Genomic DNA, 20,199 nt, shown 5'->3' with positions numbered 1-20,199 from the left:
CAATAATAAAACTGCATAAAATAAAAATAAAATTCAGTCATAATCAATTAGATGCACGTTATGAATCAAATTTGTAATGCATTTTAAGTGTGATCATCAAGTAAACTCAAATATACCCAGGCCTGGATTTAAACCCAGGATACTTTTTGTAAACAGCTAGACATAAAATACAACTTTGTTTAATGGTCTTATTGCCAATTTCAATGTTTTACGTTGTTCTATTGTTAAATGCCTGGTTCGATTGCCAATTTCAATGTTTCAGGTTGTTCTGTTGTAAAATACGTGGTCTGATTGCCAATTTCATTGTTTCAGGTTGTTTCATTGTTTAATGCCTGGTCTTATTGCCAATACTGATGTGCCCCGGTGTTGTGACACTGACTGTACATTTATATTAAGAGAAAGTGTTATTATCAAAGTACTCACAGTTGTCATGTCAAATTTGTTGTTGTCCGTGATGGGGTAACTTAATTTTAAACCCAATTATAGACACGAGTTTACTTTGTAGAATTACCCCACCCGGCATTTCGTTTACTGTTTCCTGCTAATCCAACGTATATTCCGATTTAGAACATGCAAGCAACTTAGCTATATTGTGTAACAGACTTATATGACTTCATTTCATAAGCTTCTTACTTTTAAAACATGAGGAATATCAAGTAATTTTGTCTGTTTCATAGCAACTTATTGCAATATCATAGTCAGTCAGCCATCTTGTTTCATTGATTTTTGACATTTACGTCACATCCTTTTACCAAGGTTGCTATAACCGCGAAGTTTAAACTCTAGAGGTTGATAATTTTACCTTGTATTGTTATTTTGCTTTGCTTTAGCGCTGAAAACTTAAGGCAAAAATGTATATTCTAGCATAACTATCTTAATCGCCATATTTTCAGCGGTTCTATTTTTAGACCGATCAAAGTTTTACTAGTCGATTCAATTTTAGGCGATCGATCGCATTTTCCTAGATCGATCAGCTGTAGTCGATGCGCTTTTTTGGTGTCGATCTACGAGTCGATGCAGTAGTCTGCATCACGCATATATAAGGAGCGTAGATTTTTGCTCAGGAGTTCTCGAGTTTTCTTTCGTGGCGGAAGCCTGCGTTTAACATCTCGGCATTTTTAAAAGTAATTATAGCATAAAAGAATCAAGAAATATTAAAGAACATTAGTTAAATAATAAGTGGAACCGTTTTACAACGTTTAAGTAATTTATAAGATTTTGCTAAAGTTTTATTAACATTTTATCAATATAAGGCGTTTGATGGCTGACTGTTTTAGTGTTTGATTGACAGGAAAATAAAACTGTTTTAGTCATAAACAATAACAACATTTTAGCCTTTCTCAAAACGACGGTTTTACCATGCATGTTTTCTTGTTGATGTTAACATAGTAAACTGAATAAATATTTTAACGGTTATTATCGTTTGTGACTTATCACCCGGATGTCAGCCTAAAGTCCGCGCCAGAACTGTAATACACGTAGGGCCAGAGCTAGCCCACAACAATACCTATGTTTCAGGTTGTTCTTTTCAGTTTAATGCCTTGTCCGATTGCCAATTTCAATGTTTCAGGTTGTTCAATTGTTTAATGCTTGGTCTTATTGCCAATACCTATGTTTCAGGTTGTTCAATTGTTTAATGCATGGTCTTATTGCCAATACCTATGTTTCAGGTTGTTCAATTGTTTAATGCCTTGTCCGATTGCCAATTTCAATGTTTCAGGTTGTTTTATTGTTTAATGCCTTGTCCGATTGCCAATTTCAATGTTTCAGGTTGTTTCATGACTGGTCCGATTGCCAATTTCAATGTTTCAGATTGTGCCATTTTTAAATACCTAGTCTGATTGCCAATTTCAATGTTTTACGTTGTTCAATTGTTTAATGCCTGGTCCGATTGCCAATTTCAATGTTTCAGGTTGTGCCATTGTTTAATGCCTGGTCTGATTGCCAATTTCAATGTTTCAGATTGTGCCGTTGTTAAATGCCAGGTCCGATTGCCAATTTCAATGTTTTAGATTGTGTCATTGTTTAATGCCTGGTCTGATTGCCAATTTCAGTGTTTCAGATTGTGCCATTGTTTAATGTCTGGTCTGATTGCCTATTTGTATGTTTCAGGTTGTTCCAAAAGACTACAAAACAATGGCTGCCCTGTCGAAGGCCATCTCGAAGAACGTCCTGTTCTCCCACCTTGATGACACAGAGAGAAGGTACGAGACTATTGTGTAAAATTTCATGTTAATTTGAGATTTTATATTTTCAAAGTTTGGAAGAAGTTAAATCCTTAGAATTAAAGGCTATAGGAAAAATTACAAAATAGAAAGAAGCAGGGAAGTGGCCATTTGATCTTTCTGTGTGCTTTAAACTTGCACTGTCAGGGGCATTTAACTTGTTAAGAAAAAATAATTGAAATACTGAATAGATTTATCTACATTTTTTAATTAATGCTTTTTAGTATACAAGTCTTCATTTATGAAAAAAATTAAATACAATTTTAGTTAGTGTACAGGGACATAGCTATGCCTAAAAAATATTGTAGGCCCGATGGTTCTATGTGAGGTTTGGAATTTTTATAATTACACATACTTAATTTTATTTGCAATGATAACAATAAAATCAAGCAATGTATACACCCTGCACAAAGTTTAAATAAACATCAAACTTGCTTTGGCTAAATAACAAAAACAAAAACTTTAGTTAAAAGTGTTTGAGTAGCTATTAGTTTTTATTGCATTTTTGGGTTAATCAAATTTTGTCATTTTTCAAAACAGTTGTAGACCTAGGCCTACAAGCTCTATATGTACCTATACCACTGGATATAAATGTTGTCTGTTACAAAATTTGAAAGGCTGTCTGTTACAAAATTTGAAATTGATTGTCAGGCCATCTATTTGGCTGTGATAGAGGGCTTATTACATTGTAGTACAGCTCATGTACCATACCAAAGCAAACAGACAATCTGTGTTGATCTTTATCAGGCTTTTCAAAAAGAAAAGTTAATTAGAAACTGTTTACAATATTTGATTTAGCATGCACTTATACAATATGTTACAAGATTTGATTTAGCATGCACTTACACAATATGTTACAAGATTTGATTTAGCATGCACTTACACAATACATTATATTCAATCAAGCCTTTGATCCAATACAAATTTGAAAATCATAGATGAAAATGTATGTGTGTCAGTCTCTTTGAAGCTTATTTTTGTTTATGGATTGTTTGAGTATTTCAAGAAGTAACCTAAATGTTTTAATTTTATAAAATATGATAATGCAATATTCCCTGGACTTTAATGATAAATCTGCCTGTCATAATAAAAACTGTAAAACATGTTTAGCATGTTAATTTCTCATCATTTCTAAACACCCATCTTGAGATGGATTCACTTGTGGTGGGTGGGCAGTTGACGTCCACTAACTTGTCCACGTTGGCCTTATCAAGAACTTTTTGTTTGATTATCACCAAACTTGGACACTGTGTATGGGCAAAATATATCTTGACCATGTTAGATAACATGCCATATTACTCTAGTCAATTAAGAGTAATGGCCCCTGAAGTCCTTAAATTACACATACATAATTATGTAGTAAAATATATAACAAAAAAATGATTTCAACAGGCAAATCATGTGACTGCTTGCCACTCTTGTTAATTACTTGTAAAAAAACAATTTACTTAATTAATTTGTGCTATGAAAGAAGTCCAAATACAGATTAACTATGATGTATAATATTCATAAATATTATATAATGCACATAAAAAATCTCTAGCTGTGATGTATTCCTGAAATAGACTTAAATGATGATTAATATGTATTGTAATTGTAATGTTTGTGAATTTTGAAAGCTTAAAATGAGCAAATTGTTAACGCACTTGATCCTGGTTGATAAAACTAAAATAAATAAGGTATTAATCTCTTTGTATGTCTTTTGGAAGCAAGTCATTCCAAACACTAGCTTTCATTAGATATGAAAACTTGTTGAATTTAAACGTATTGAAAAAATCTTCAATTTTTCCATTTTACCTTTGACTTAAGTGATTAAAATTTGTAAAGGCATTGTTAACCTTCTGCAAAAAAAATCAATGTTTTTCAATATTAGTCTTGTTATGAAAACCATAAAAATTTCAAAATGAAATTTTGGTTTTGGGGTCAGTTGATCAAGAGATCATGGGTTCAAACACCACCATGGGAACTTTATTATGGCCTCTCAAAATGCACAGGAAAAAGTCAATAGGTTGTGGGCTCAAACCCCACCATGGAAACTTAATAATGGCCTCTTAAAATGTACAGGAAAAAGTCGTGAGTGATTCATATGAGCCTCTAGTCAGCTATCTTAACAATTGAGCTAAAAGAAATAAGTATGAACTGAAAGGATGAGCCAAATTAGAATTAAGCTGAATTAAGCCCTCTTTCATTTGATCAGTGGATTCTCGTAAAGTTTTTTCTTTGAAAATTGATTACATTTTTAGTTTGCCAAAATCTCACTCCTGGTCTTAAGATGAAGGTAATAAAAGCGCCATAAAATGGAAAATGTGTGTTTTTCCAGTTTCAGCAAGGTTAAATCTGTTTTGTAGTGAAAGTAATCCACAGAATTGTGTTGAGGGTCTTTGTTAACTATAACGACGCGTGTCTGAATAAACTGTCAAGAACTTAAAAGTCCCCTTGTTTAAAAATCCATTTTTTTAGAGAACTTAAAAAGATAACAGATTATGCTTGATTTTTGGAGAGAGTCTCTTGGCAACAATTTAAATATGTGTCTCAAAAGCCTTGTAAACTGATAGTGTAAAACAGCATTCAGTTTTATTGAAGATATGATGCTGGTGCAACTTGTTGGCGCCCCAATTGAAGTGCGGAGTCTCCTCTGGCATGATATTTCGTTTCTTTTCAAAGAAGTCCTGAGGCCACACCAAATTAATGTTTAGTTCCTTGGATTTTTGCAAAAAAAAATTGGAGCGAGCGAGCGAAAAAAAATAAAAAAAAAAGTTTGTCAGTTTTCATAAAAACCGAAGCAAGCGAAGAGGGAAAAATATATTTTTCCTTATATTCAATATAAATAAGAAAAATTGTTCAAAATAATTGCCCTTAAACTTAAATCTATTTGTGAAAGATATTTGTTCATAACTGTTGTTTTGTCAGAATTTGATCAAAAATGAGCTTGATACATCAATTTGGACCAAACAATGACTCATGTTCCAATTAAGTTGACCTGTCCGATTTCCATTCAAAACGAGTCACTAATTACGCAATATAATCGCTACCAGTCTTAGATACACATGCTTTATTGCATAATGATTGCTTTAAATAATGATCCTTTAGTGCATGAGACGATCAACAATGACTTCAAGCATGCTTAAAACATATTTATTGTAAAAAATAAGATTTAATTTCCAAACTTCGAGCCACATTGTTTATACCGGAAGCCGCCATTTTGATTGAATTTATTGAAACCCATGCTAAACCGATCGATATACAGGATAAAACACTACGCATCGGTAACTTCCCTTTACAAAAACACCAAAACTAGCGTAGAAAAATTATACTTGATTATTTTTAGCCTTTTAATAAATTATTTCCTGAAAAAAATCTACTTGGCAATCAAAATGGAGGTGCGGGCGCACAAAAAAAAAAAAAAATAGGAGCGGTAAATCCGCGGAACGAAATATCAATTTGGTGTGGCCTGAGCAGTTATTATGAAACTGATGCTCATGATTGGCTGCCATACTTTATTATTTAATCTTTCAATGTATTATTTCTGAGTAGTAACAGTATGAGTGTTTAAAAAGCCCATAAGAACATGCCCCTGTCGGGGAATCGAAACAAAATTAGCGGGGGAAATTGGCTGTGTTTTTACCTTTCGCAGTGCCAAGTGAATGCGGTGGTTTTGTTTTTACCTGCCAAAAATAGCAAGGAATAGGCCTTACCTAGGATGTCCCCGGTCAAAGTTGCCCCTATTCCCCAGACCTGGGGAGCCATGGTTACAATTGACTGGTGCATTATGGATACTTCACACTTTCTTAAATTTAAACAACTGAAGATTTCCTCACTTTTCTTATAAAAGTATTAAATTCAGTTTGTGTCCTTGCTTTGTTGGTCCATAATAGATGTTTTCTTGCGTATTTCAGTGATATTTTCGATGCCATGTTTCCTGTGCACAGACATGCGGGAGAAGTCATTATTCTGCAAGGTAAGGATGGAAAATAAAACTGAAACAGTTGAAGAACATACATTGAGGTTTGAAGGCTCCATACATCAAAATGCTCTTTCATCAAAAATATCCTACAAACAATTTCATACCTTAAATAGAAGAGATTTTTAACAAAGCATTGACTACTGTTGAAAATCTCTCATCGGTACAAAACCGTAGGAACTGGTACGATTCTTGATGTAAGTGACCCCAGATCCTTTACTGTTGGATATGTAATTTCTTTTATATGTTGAACAAACCAGATAGCCATTTTGTTTGTGCCAGCCATGTGCTAATTTCAATCTATGTTAGTTAATTGATCAATGATTGCTTAGTTTTAACAGAAATGAGGCATTGTTTTTAAAGGTTCATGCTAGATTCAAATTCATATTCTGGATCTTTGATATCAAATGAAAAGGTTGTGACTGAAGAGTAAGCAGCATCAACAATGTAAAATAATCCCATGGGCTGTTTCAAAGAGTCTCACAAAAGGAGTGATTTCATACCTTAAAGAGAATTTAAGCAGTGTAGAACTCCTTTTAAAAATATTTCCTAGAAAATATCACTAATAGGATTCACGATCGAAGGACCCCTTGATCCCTAAGACTTGTTCTAAAAAATTTGGCATGCTATTAAAGCCTCATTTTGTCAACTTAACATGATCAATAAACATCCTAGTTCCGTGTTCTTGTTAAAATAGTGTATTGACTTGAGTGTTTGCACTTCTCCACAATCCATCAATGATAATGGCGATGCTGTTGTCAGAACTGTTTCTCGTCAGCGGAGATACATGGGATTTTTATGGAAATACTCTGCATCTCCCGTTATGTTGTTTCAAACAGGAAGCTTACTTTCCCATCAAGTATGAGAATAACGCCAATAGAGCATTAAAAAGCATTAAAAGTAACAAGTAATGGTGTCACTGTTGCTAAAAAGTGTTATATTAAGCTTGTGGATCGAATCATATATTGGCCTGTAATTAAATCGCAAAGAACGAAATATCAACTTTATTCACAGTGTTCACAATAAGAACCGGCCACCTACAAAGATGAACAGTTCAAATGGCAATTGGGCCAGTTTAAATTTGGAAGTGAATGAATTTTAAATAGAATAAGTAGTAGCTGGTCGGTTGCTTTACTATTTGAGACACGGTTCAATTTAAAAATATTGAGAACCCTGTAGTTGTAAGCCTTGGTTGATCGATAAAATAACCAAACATAGACGCTGTGCGCAGCAGTAATTGTGCAAATCCAGTGGTCGAAATTATCACTGCAAGCCCTAAACTTGATGTTTTTTGGGCTTGTTCAGAATCTGAATTTTATTTGGCAAGGCTATAGTTACATTTTCTTCAAACCCAGTAGTTATGTAAGAATTCAGGCTTCTTGATCCAGAAGTATTATTGTGATTGAAATAAGGTTGAACCGACAAACAATTCAATGCAAATGTCGAAACAATTGAAGATAGCTTTAGCAATGATAATAACATGGTGTTTTGTGGGTTTTTTTCTGATTGCCTCAAAGGGAAAGATCCCTGTTGTAACAAGGAATGACACTATCATGGACAAGCTGTATTTCACCCATCACTTATACAAATATTTGAGGCCCTCATAGTTGATTTATCCAGATGTCTTTTTTATTTATCAATGGTGACAGCATATTGCCAAAGAACTAGAAACATATTTCACCTGGGGCCTTATGAAATGTTCCACAATTATGATCATGGAACTTATGTAAGAGAAAACTGTTTACACATTATTCAATTAGATTAGAGTAGGAAACCTAATCTCAGGAAACTCTACCTTTCTTATTGATAAAAAATCATTTGAAACTGATGTAAGCATTGATCTCATTTGTAATTGGCTGGAGTCTGAATGACATTTGATCATCAAGCTGAAATACATACAGTAGACTGTAACAATTCATTTCCTGCAAATATTGATGTTTTGGAATGTGAATGGGTGCAAAATGAAAAGGAATTATGAATTAGGCCGAAATTTATTATTACTAGTTTGTTGGGTGTTTCGCGATCGACACACAAATATAGACACTACCCTAAATATTTTAAGCCTCCAGTAAGAGGTCATCTTTTTTTGTTCATTTGAGAATTCAGGGTTAAGACAGTTTAGAAAAAAATGATACCGCACTACTTGTACCTAGCAATGTGAATAGGGAAATGGCATGCAAACTTTTTATAATTGTGGCCTCATTTAAAAAATGATGATACATGCTTAAATTGTGTGGTAGTGGTTCCCAAAACTTTCTTAATATCTTTTACTTAAGTTATTTAGTTTTGTTTTTAATGTGGCTTACAATCTGTCTTTTATTTTCAGGTGATGAGGGTGACAACTTCTATGTGATAGACAACGGGGAAGTGGATGTAAGTAACCCCACCCACCTCAGCACCACAGGCCATTTCAGTAATCAGAGGGCTGTTTATTAAAGTATCCTAAAAGCTATTCTGTACCTATGAAGTATTTTAAACAATGGAAACACTACCATTAAAACCTCTGTTAAAAAACAACAACATTTTTTATAAATATGCCCCAAGATTCCTACAATGATTTTTTATACCAAAAAAACATTTTTTTTCCAGTTTGTCTTATGATTCCTTTCAAATTACCAAATATAAGGTCTTTATGTGCTGTATAATAAAAACCATTGTCTAAACTTGGACAACTTAATAGTAATAGGGTAATTGGATAACCTTGACACACGCCATATATGAATATATTATGATTGTCATCTCTAAATAATGCACGTTGACCACCTTGCAAACCATTACTACGAGCAAAGTCCATTAGTGTTATTACTGAAAGGGTTTCAATAGTACTTAACTTGGCAGGGAGTGATAATCTATCAATCATTAGAACACGAGCTAAAAGAAATGAAATACTAATGTCAGATATCTGGTTGTTGAAATAGCAAGATTTCCGTGGGAAGTGAAATTTTATGCAGTAAACAATTTGGCTTTCAATGATATATGGGGAAAAATTTATATCATTAAAAAAATTGAAGCAAATTCTACACAAATCCTGCATTTTGTCCATAAATTGTCAGCTTTCTGTTATAACAGAAAATCATATATATGGGCATGTGTCTTTTAAAATTGAAGCAAAATCTGCATGAATTCTGCATAGGGTATTTCCCTTAGCATTAAAGACTTCTGACTTTTAAGGCTTGGTAAAGTGGTCTCGGAATCACAAAGTCATGATCCAGGTAATACAGTGGTCTCTAATTAATAACTGTGAATACTTCATGTCAGTCAATTGTTTTTGTTTTTTTCATAATCTAAGTTACAAATTTCAGTATATGATAAGTGTATGTGTTCCAAGCAGTTCTGGCCACAGTTTTTTTACTTTAATATACTTGAATGATGTCCCTATTTTTGATCATCCTTTCAGAATTCAGAATTACCCAACCAGTACTGAAATCTTCTCCAGTATACATCAACTGGTTTGTTATCCTGACTTGACCCTTTCCTGCCTGATAGTGTCTCACTTATGACAGCCATTAATATCACTGTCTGTGAGTTTCAATAATGGACCCATCTCCGCCTGGTTAGTCCCTAGACTATGAATACGCCAGTGTGGCGGAAATGCTGTCCTTATTAAGTCTGGGGATAGCTGCAAATTATATTGTCTTTAAGCCTGCGAAGCTTGGCTGACATATAGGGATTACTTTGTCCAGCTGCATCATTGTTATTGTTACTCTTCTGTTTTTGATTAAAACTTGTTATAGAGTCTTCAAACTTGGTATGCACAAAGGTTATGGTCAGAAGTTGACCTCTATTGATTTTTGGCGTCAGTAGATCTGAAGATCAAGGCACTTCTCAAAGGCAACACAAACAATTCTTAGAATTCTAGTTGAATGGTGGGCTGATTGAATTTTATTATTTTTCAGGAGCCATGAATGCTGGTTCCACTGCCATACAATTACTTAATAGCCTTATTAGGATAATAGATCACGTCAAGTTAAACTTTTTTCCAGAAGAAATTTACAAAAGCTTTTTGTAAAAAAATGCAAACTCAATTTTATTCCAGATATAATTAAATAAAACAAAATCAAGTTAGAAGAAGTTATAACCTTGTTTGCGTAAGAATGATGTTCAAGTTCACTCCTCGTACAGGAGAAACAATTTCATATGCTACTTTGAACTGACATCATAATTCAGTAGGGTTTTTTAATGAAAAGGAGGTTGGTACCTGTATATTATACTCGGTGTGTGTTTTGTCATTTGCAAGTGTCTGATTTAGATTTTCTATGAGGATTAATGGAAGTTTAAACACAGTTTTAATTAGAACAGATATTTCCCTGTTAATGATTCCTAGATCAGGCAAATCAATGATTTTAAGTTCATTAGCTTGATGCTGATTGGGATCCTTTGTGATGGTAATTATTTGTCCCTGACCTGACCTGTAATTGCAATATCATCACATCAATAACTTTACACATTCTCCACACATGTTCTCACACTGTCATAAACTTGAAGGCGCTCTAAAAATGCTTTAGAAACTGAAAAAGACAAACTTGGTCAACTTCAATGGAGACATTTTATCAGTTGATAGCCACTCACAGCTAATGGGAGAACTTATGAACTTGCTCCGATTGTAATTGTGTCTCAATCTGCCTTTCTGCCCATTTACGGAATGGAATAATTTTATGGTATTGATGTATAGATATTTGATAGTACGCGGTAGAATGTCGGGAGAATTCTGTTTGTATAGAATGCCTGATGATTTTAGAGAAGCCTCTGCATGTTTTATTTGTACATTTGGTGTCTGTTAAGAAAATATTGATCTATAAGCTGTAGAAATTTTTCACTTATCTGAGCAATTGATTTTTATGCCCCCGAAGGTGGGCATATTAAAATCGCACCGTCCGTGTGTCCGGCTCAATAACTCGTGTCGCAAGACCGGTGTCCCTACCTCTTAGGTCATGGTCACACTTGGGTGTTTATTCACAATGGAATGCTGCATATAAGGACATAGAGTATAGGTTGTCGTGTCCGGGCTGTAACTTTCCCTTGTATGGACAGATTTTAAAATAACTTGCCACATGTGTTCGGCATACCAAGACGACGTGTCACGTGCAAGACCCATGTCCCTACCTCTAAGGTGAAAGATACACTTAGTGTTTATTCAGCAATATAAGGACATAAGAATGTAGGTTGTCAAGTATGGGTGGTATTTTTTATGTTCAGAGGCAATTTAAAATAACTTGCCATATGTATTTGTTTGATCTTTAACTTTTCATGTACTGACCTTGTTCATAGGTCAATGTCACATTCGGGGGCATTCGTCACATACTGTGACAGCTCTTGTTTTTTATTTTGTTTAACTTAAATATTCTTGTCTTGTTATCTGCTACAACAAGACATACAATTAGCTTTTGTGTGATTATGACAGGGCATACTTAAAGCTTTAATGTGATTATGACAGGGCATTCTATAAGCTTAAGTGTGATTATGACAGGGCATACTATAAGCTTTAATGTGATTATGACAGGGCATACTATAAGCTTAAGTGTGATTATGACAGGGCATACTATAAGCTTAAATGTGATTATGACAGGGCATACTATAAGCTTTAGTGTGATTATGACAGGGCATACTATAAGCTTAAGTGTGATTATGACAGGGCATACTATAAGCTTTAGTGTGATTATGACAGGGCATACTATAAGCTTAAGTGTGATTATGACAGGGCATACTATAAGCTTAAGTGTGATTATAACAGGGCATTCTATAAGCTTTAGTGTGATTATGACAGGGCATTCTACTAGTTTTAGTGTGAATATGGCAGGGCATACTATTAGTGTTAGTGTGATTATGACAGGGCATTCTACTAGTTTTAGTGTGAATATGGCAGGGCATTCTACTAGTTTTAGTGTGAATATGGCAGGGCATTCTATACTATTATTACTAGTTTGATTATGACCAGGCATTCTTTACTGTTAGATAATTTAAAATCTCTATGTGCAAGTCAACCCATTCTGCTTTCAGGTGTTTGTTAACAATGACCATGTGACAACAATCGGAGAGGGCGGCAGTTTCGGTGAGCTTGCCCTTATCTACGGGCTTCCTCGGGCTGCAACAGTCAAGGTAAGTAGGAGCCTGGTTCATATAGGTAGCAGCTTTTAAAAAAGTGGGATATCTTTCTAGTATAAATATTGTTCTGTACTAGGAGACATGTTGTTGGCATTTTTGAGGACCTTGCTCAACAGGTTTCAGTCAGGGCTGTAGTGGTCAAGGTGAATCTTAGGTTCACAGAGAAAGGCTACATGTTGGTCTTAATTCTGAACCGTCACAGGAGACTAATGATGTAAGCAGTTTTGAGGAGCTTGCTGGAGTGTTTCAGTCAGAGCTGTAACATGTGTTCACAGGTTAAACCAAATATTGTACTGTAACAGAAGACTAATGTTTTAGGTGTGTGTTTTGCCCTTATATTGCATTATACAGCTCTCATCCAAAGGCTGCCTAGGGCTGCTATAATTTGCTGATAGCCCTTTGAGTGGATTAAAAAAAAATGCATTATGATTATATGGCGAAAATTGTAGTGCGCTCCCATATCGCCAGTCAGTATAACATTGTAGTCCTAGGTTTTCTGGGGCATGCTTTTGCAGTATTGTCAGACATGAGTTCACAAAGTTTCTGGAGACTATTCAGTCTGGAACAATCTTTGTATCTTGTGAGCCTCTCACTGGTGGGAATCAAAAAAGTCTTTGTCTCTAGAATGTTAATTTACTACCTGTGTTTTACTGTAGTATTGTGTAATCATTATGTCATAAAGCGTATCTCAGAATATTCTTTCAACTTTTAACGGGAATGCACCCGATGTACTTCTATCAAGGGAAGGTATAAAACATGTTTTATTTAGCAATTTTACAGGAAAATGCAAAAGCAGCCTAAGATAGCTCAGTTTATTGAATAATAAAAAAATGAAAAATGGAATGGAATATTGTGTTTTCTATGATTTCTTATTTGTTTTATGTATTCACAGGCGAAAGGCGATGTCAAGCTGTGGGGAATTGATAGAGACAGCTATCGAAGAATCCTTATGGTATGATAACAACACATTCTGTGGTTTTCTGTTTTCCTAACTTGTCCGAGAACTATATCACAAAACATATATATATATATTAAGTTTCAGTCAGGAGTGCACCAACACTCGTACAGTCAAGAAAAATATTAAAGACTGATACTTCATCCACTCACCCATAGGGACTCATACTAAATTGATGGAAATTTGAAATTTTTACATTTATTGAAAAAGAATTGCAAGAAACACGTGATAATGTTAAATTGGGTTAGAACCGCATTTCAAAACTGCAGACTTTAAAGACAATATTTGTGCATATTATCAACATTTGTTGAAAGGATCCAGCCGTTAGTATGTTAGTTTCATTCTACTTTTGATTTCCCACACTTTATTTTGTAAAAAAAAAAATCCGTAAAATGTGCATTTTACAAACCATGAACGAGTCTCTTGCAAAATATGTATTACAGCATAAAAATCAATCTGATATTCAAGAGGGAATTCTTTGAAAGCTTAAATAATACTGCTTAAAAGCTTTTCAGAAAAATGAAATTATGTCTCTGTAATGCTAAGTCTTCTAAGTGTGAAATTAAATAAGCTTGAAATTGTTTTACATATGCCTGCAATTTTCTCTGAAATTCAATTGTTAAATTTCAGGATAAATCCCAAGAGATCTCAATTTCAGACTATCATAACATTTTTAAGTTGCATTTTTAAAAAAAGAATATAAAGATACTTGGAAATGGATACAGCTCTTGGCCTCAATTCTGTGAACTCATTTTAATATTCATGATCGGGATTTTCTTTGAAGACAATGGAAATGATCAATTCTTTTACTTTTGTAAACATAATTGGGAAATAAAAGTGCAGTGAGACAAATCTTTTGAGAAACTTATTTGTCCAAGCAATAAACAACTGATTTTATGATAGTTAAGTGAAATAATTTGTGTTGTCAAACAACGGTGCTTAAAATCTATGAGTTCATCAAATCTATGAGTCTTATTTTAAATGCCTGTTGTTACAGCAAGAATCTATTGAACTTATTAAGAAATGAAGATGATGAAAATGTTCTTGAATTATTGGTATTAGATGTTTCATGATATTAAAATCTTTCAAACTGTTTTTAGTTTTTTGCAATGACACTCTTTTCAAAACATCACTTTGCATCTAAGTTTTTTAAATGTATTATCTAGTACACAATTTTTAGTCAAAGTGACCTAAAACAAACAACATATTTTGAAAACAAGAAAAAAAATTCAGAGAAATTTGAAGAAAACAATTGATGAGGTGTTATGGTAGACTTGCTGAAGCCAGAGTTGGTGTCATGCAAAAACTTCAACCATGACCATGATCTCAAAAACATTTTGGAATAATTACCCATGAAACTTAGTACACATGTTGCCAGAGACAAAATGCACATAAGTAGCAAGGCCTATTACTTTCGGTATTTATTGATTTATGGCCCTTTTCAACTGAAATAAACAGATGAGTGTTGGTGTTTGCTTGGCAGTGCTTTTGTCAAATTTGACTATTTCTGCAAACTTCATTCTCTGTCGCTAATCTTAAAAAATCTCCTAAAGATGAGGTTGTGATATTTTCTCCGGTTGTTAGGAGCTTTGTAAAAGTTATCAATGTTGTTAATGTCATCATCATTAACTTTCAAATCTGTATTGCTCGGGAAGCGTCACAGATTCACTTATGCTCTGCATTGCAAGATTTAGGAGAACGTTGCTGTACTTTATTTATTGAATTTTAGGAACACATCATAGAATATTTCCCCCTTTAAAAGTAAGCAAAGATGATGTTAATCACTTGTTAACTTTAACAAAGTTCTGAACAATCAGCCCAATCAGGGTTGCCAAAAATAAATCGTAACATATGAGAACTTTATACGGTACAAATGCTATTTCGCCTGCCAATTTTTTTACATAAAACACAAATCAAATAGCAAATAATTTAGAGCAATTTTCTGAATGTTATGTTGTTATATTTCAGGGAAGCACAATTAGAAAGAGGAAGATGTATGAAGAATTCCTGGCTAAAGTTTCAATACTTGGTGAGTTGCACGTGCAGGCGACAAGGTTATTGAAGAAGTGGGATAAAATTGTGGATTGCTGTTTTTTGCAGTAGAAAAGGATTGGTTTTATTTTAAACTGGGAAAAGCAATCATTCTAAAAATTGGAAGTTGCCAAATTTAGACTTTGGAGTTCCAGTAACTGTAATGAATTGACAAATTTATCTGGGATAATTTTTATTTGTCTGATTTTCAAAGAAAATTCTAGAAACATTAATAATAGTCTTGATTCTGGCATGAGGTTTCATCCAGTGGTGTTTATCATGCTAGTTTTAGGGGCTGTAGTATATGCAGTAAGTCCAATCACTTCAACATATAAAACATTAAGATTACTGGCCCTTGGTAAAATGTGTGATGCTTGCATTCACTTTATGGTTTGCAAAACTTTGTCTATATCAATAGGTAGATAAAGGCAGACATGATCTGAGAAGAAGGTCAAGAAATAACACTTGAAGGGTACATGTATAATTTTTATGAGTGTCAATGAAACATTTTCTCCCCATTGAACTTTTTAAAGATAAATGATCAAAACTTTTGTCAACATTAACCATTTTCTTGACATGAAGATTTGTTTGAGATTGAGAAGGTAAGCCATGTAGGTATAGAGGAAATGAATTATTTTATTTTCCTGTCTACCATGTCTACAAAATTCTTTAATGTCTTTAACTTGCTCTCTTTCTGCCTGACACTTCAAAGACAGCCATCATTTATGGTCAACCTCATTTTATCACTTTTTATAAGAATCAATATACTGGTACTGGGCATTAATATATCTGTCACAGAACAAGAGATAATTGGTTTGTCTAGTCCTACATTGAGTTGAATGACCAGATATATTTGATTTCTGATGGCTTCTTGTCATTCAAGCAGTTTGTTTGGATTGTATCCCCATATTTTTTATTTCGATATAAGTCCTGATGTAATTGGATTGTTTTATTTTTAGTCTTACAGTGAGTTGAACAACCAGGTATATTTTATTTTCTATGGCTTCCCATCAATAAAATTAGTTTCTCTGGGTTGTATCCCCTGTATTTTTAGCTTGACTATTCGAAGAATAAGGAGAGCTATACTACTCACCCAAGCGTCGGCATCACCCCTTGGTTAAGGTTTTGCGTGCAAGCACACATAGGTTTATATCTCAGCAACTACTTGAGGTATTGCATTGAGACTTTATACAATGGTACTCAACCATCCAACCTACTTAATTAACCAAGTTTGATAACTCTACTTTGCATTTAATGCCAAAAATAGGCCTTTATTATTTGACTTAGAAATTTTGGTTAAGGTTTTGCATGCAAGCACACATAGGTTAATATCTCAGCAACTTCTTGAGGTATTGCATTGAGACTTGATACAATGGTACTCAACCATCCAACCTACTTAATTTACCAAATAAGTTAACTCTAGTTTGCATTTAATGCAAATAATTGCCCTTTATTATTCGACTCAGAAATTCTGGTTAAGGTTTTGCATGTAAGCACACATAGGTTAATATCTCAGCAACATCTGGATGAATTGCATTGAGACTTTATAAAATGGTACTCAACCATCCAATCTACTTTAACAACCAAGTAAGATAACTCTAGTTTGCATTAAATTCAAATAATGGCCCCTTTTTTATTCAACATAGAAATTCTGGTTAAGGTTTTGCATATAACCACTTTTAAGTCAATGCTTCAGCAAATACATCACGTATTGCATTGAAACTTTACACACAAGCTCCCAACCATTTAAACTTCTTATTTAATCAAGTAAGATAACTCTATCTTTCATATTATATAATTTTTGCCCCTTTATTATGCGACTTAGAAATTCTGGTTAAGGTCTTGCATGTTAGCACACATAGGATAATATCTCAGCAACTACTTGATGTATTGCATTGAGACTTTATACAATGGTATTCAACCACTCAACCTAATTGAATAATCAAGTTAGATAACTGTGTTTTGCAAATAATGGCCCTTTATTATTACCGTAAATGACTGGGTATAAGACGATAGGTCAAAAAAAAGTTCAAAAAATTGTTACTGGGTATTATACGCAGGCATTTTTTTGCATCAAAATCTGAGGGAAAAAAGTGCGTCTAATACCCAGTCATTTACGGTACACTTAAAAATTCTGGTTAAAATTTTGCAATTGACCACATTTATGTTAATAATTATCTCCGCACATCATGTATTGCATTGAAATCTAATCTAACAGTGATCCATGTATGTTTCGCCAAAACTTTTCAATGCTTACACTGAAAAGCGGCGGAATAGTCGAGCGCGCTGTCTCTGTGACAGCTCTTGTTTATTATATAACTGGTTTGTATTAGTTATAAGTATAACATTGAGCTGAATGTACTCCCTATGGCTTTCAATCGGAACACCTCAGCCATTGTCCATAGAAAACAACCTCGGATGTATGCCAAGTAGATCATAAAATAAATAATAAATAAATAATCATATTAAATAATTGAAGTGTTTTAATGTGTAATTTGTATTTCTAATTTCAAATAGATTCCCAGTAAAATTAATTATTCCATAAAAAAATTAAGATTCCCTAGATTAAAGTCCTTAGGCTTAACTGCTAAATTGAAATTACAATGAAAATTGCAGAGGTGTTCCGATTGTATGGCTGCCTGTCAAACAAGGGAATATCTCTATTTATATTATCATTCATTTGTCCTGATAGAAATCCTTGCTGCAACAGATGAAGGGGGGGGGGGGGGTATGTTATCCATGGCGTGACATAGCATCAAAAGGAAAATTATGTAAAAATAATTTCTATGAAAGGTTGTTAGGCAGAAACATCAATAAAGATTTAAACGATTTTTACAAAAATGGATAATAAACTAGAAGTATTTAATACATTATTTTTATGAATATTTTGGTGAAACTACCAGACAGTATGAACAAATTACAATAGAAAGTATGCAATTGAGTCTTATAAATGTTGGCTATTCTTCCAGACAAGATTACCATATTGAGGGCTTAGTGCAAGACGGACCTACCACCTTATATTTCTGTATCGAGCTAAGTCAGACTTGCACCATGCCCTTAATTTCTTACCTAGGGAATGTGTTTGTATTTCATACAGTCTTAAGAATAAGCTGTCAGGGTTGGTTTTCAATTTTTCATTTATTCTGTCTGAGCTCCATGTTAATTCTAGCGTGCTGTTGAATGACAGAAACATTTTAGCAGGTCTAATAAAATCAAAGCTGTCCAAGAATTTTGCATTACAGAAACTCTGGTGCAACCTCTGTGTTTTTATTTGGGTTTTGTCCATCAGATGGTAATGTGATTAAATAAATCACATTAACTTAGATTTAGTTAGCGATGAAATTGGAAATTGCTGCGAAAATGTGATTTGTACATTGTGAATTTCTAATAATAATAAGTGTTTGTACAGGCAGTTGAATGACAGGAAGTATAATTTGGCTCTGGTAATTTTCAATATCAAAAGACTTTCCTGTTGAAGGTGGCCAGGAAATTGTGAGGAAATTGTTATAGACCTTGCTAATCCTAACATAAATGACGCAACGCCATTGGTCCAGGACTGGTCATGCGGTGACTCCATATTTTTCCATACTGGGTCACTGAATTATATTGTCCAACATGGAGTCTTTTTTTCTGATTCTGGTTAATAAATGAAACATTTCCCATAAATTGAACAATATAATACGGGGCGGAGGAAAACGCATTCTGGTTTGAACTTCGCTCTCACCAAATATGGTTTTCTTTGCCCCTTATATTGGGTCATGTACAAACCCTGTTAATTACAATAGACAGGGAGATATTCACTTACCCTATATCTTGTCCATATTTTAGAGAATCTGGACAAGTGGGAGCGCCTTACAGTGGCAGATTCCCTGGAGCCCGTACAGTTTGAAGATGGCCAGGAAATTGTGAGGCAGGGTGAACCGGGAGATGACTTCTTCATCATCCTTGAGGTAAACACAGGGCATCTGCAATGTAGTGAACTGCAATAAGGAGAAATGGGCTTATCAGCTTTGGCATTATGTTGTATCAAACTTTATGTACCCATGATCTTAAATATACATCAGACAGTGAGAACCTCAGTTGTATTTTTACTAACAAAAAACTTTGATATCCCATGTTTTGCTTACATCATAATTATTTACTTTAAAAAAATTAATACAAACTAAACTTACCTGACAATGTATTACAGGGCCAGGCAGCTGTGTTACAGAGGCGTTCAGATAACGAAGAACCAGTGGAAGTGGGCAGACTCGGAACATCAGACTACTTTGGTAATTTGGTCTCATCATATGACATCAAATATTGTGTATTCTTAGACGTAGGCGATGTCCCCATTCTCTTTTAATAATATGGTCAGGGGATTCATAGTGGTTACGCCTTTCCCTCCCATTCCACTGCATTCCGCATCTTTCAAAAGATCGGATACCTGAAAGGATTGTTACATATTATTTGGCAATTTACATTTTATATTCTCTTAAGTGTTTTGTTAAAATATAATGTTATTTTCACTGCTCTTATTACCACTGGTCTAATAGACATTTTTTCTAACTGTATTGCTTAATAAAATTAGTAGGGATGGCAACGAGTACCCGAGTACTTGAGTACTCGATCGAACGTCAGAGTACTCGAGTACCAAATCACTACTCGAGTACTCGGAAAAAAAATCAAAAAAATCTATAAAAATCACCAAATACACGATTTACAGACAACATATCAGATCTGGTTAGTTGCCAAGAGGACAATTTACGGTCCCTCTAATACCCGCTGTGTACACAATTGACCTCAATCAATTAGTTGACAGTTGTTGTGATAGTTGCAAACTGTCAACAAAGGACCCCTATTTCAAATTAACACTGATGTCAATTAGCGAAGTTTTGATAGCGGTACTTTCACCTACACAATTCTATCGTATACCAATTAGAGAC

General features: G+C 34.1%; 1 protein-coding gene across 4 annotated transcripts in view; it reads left to right on the top strand.

Annotated features, from left to right (window-relative positions):
- LOC128206489 (cAMP-dependent protein kinase regulatory subunit-like) overlaps positions 1-20,199 on the top strand; it is a 103,186-nt gene that overhangs the window by 77,480 nt on the left and 5,507 nt on the right. For all 4 annotated transcript variants that reach the window (XM_052909007.1, XM_052909023.1, XM_052909014.1 and 1 more), the window contains 8 exons: positions 2,113-2,204; positions 6,122-6,183; positions 8,513-8,559; positions 12,184-12,282; positions 13,181-13,240; positions 15,212-15,272; positions 19,103-19,224; positions 19,464-19,545. In XM_052909007.1, coding sequence (XP_052764967.1) covers positions 2,113-2,204; positions 6,122-6,183; positions 8,513-8,559; positions 12,184-12,282; positions 13,181-13,240; positions 15,212-15,272; positions 19,103-19,224; positions 19,464-19,545 — 625 coding nt within the window. The remainder of the gene's footprint in view (positions 1-2,112; positions 2,205-6,121; positions 6,184-8,512; positions 8,560-12,183; positions 12,283-13,180; positions 13,241-15,211; positions 15,273-19,102; positions 19,225-19,463; positions 19,546-20,199) is intronic.

Source organism: Mya arenaria, chromosome 2, assembly GCF_026914265.1.
Source record: "Mya arenaria isolate MELC-2E11 chromosome 2, ASM2691426v1".
Classification (NCBI taxonomy): domain Eukaryota; kingdom Metazoa; phylum Mollusca; class Bivalvia; order Myida; family Myidae; genus Mya; species Mya arenaria.
Note: the sequence above shows the minus strand (reverse complement) of the source record. Positions and strands in the feature narration are given on the sequence as shown.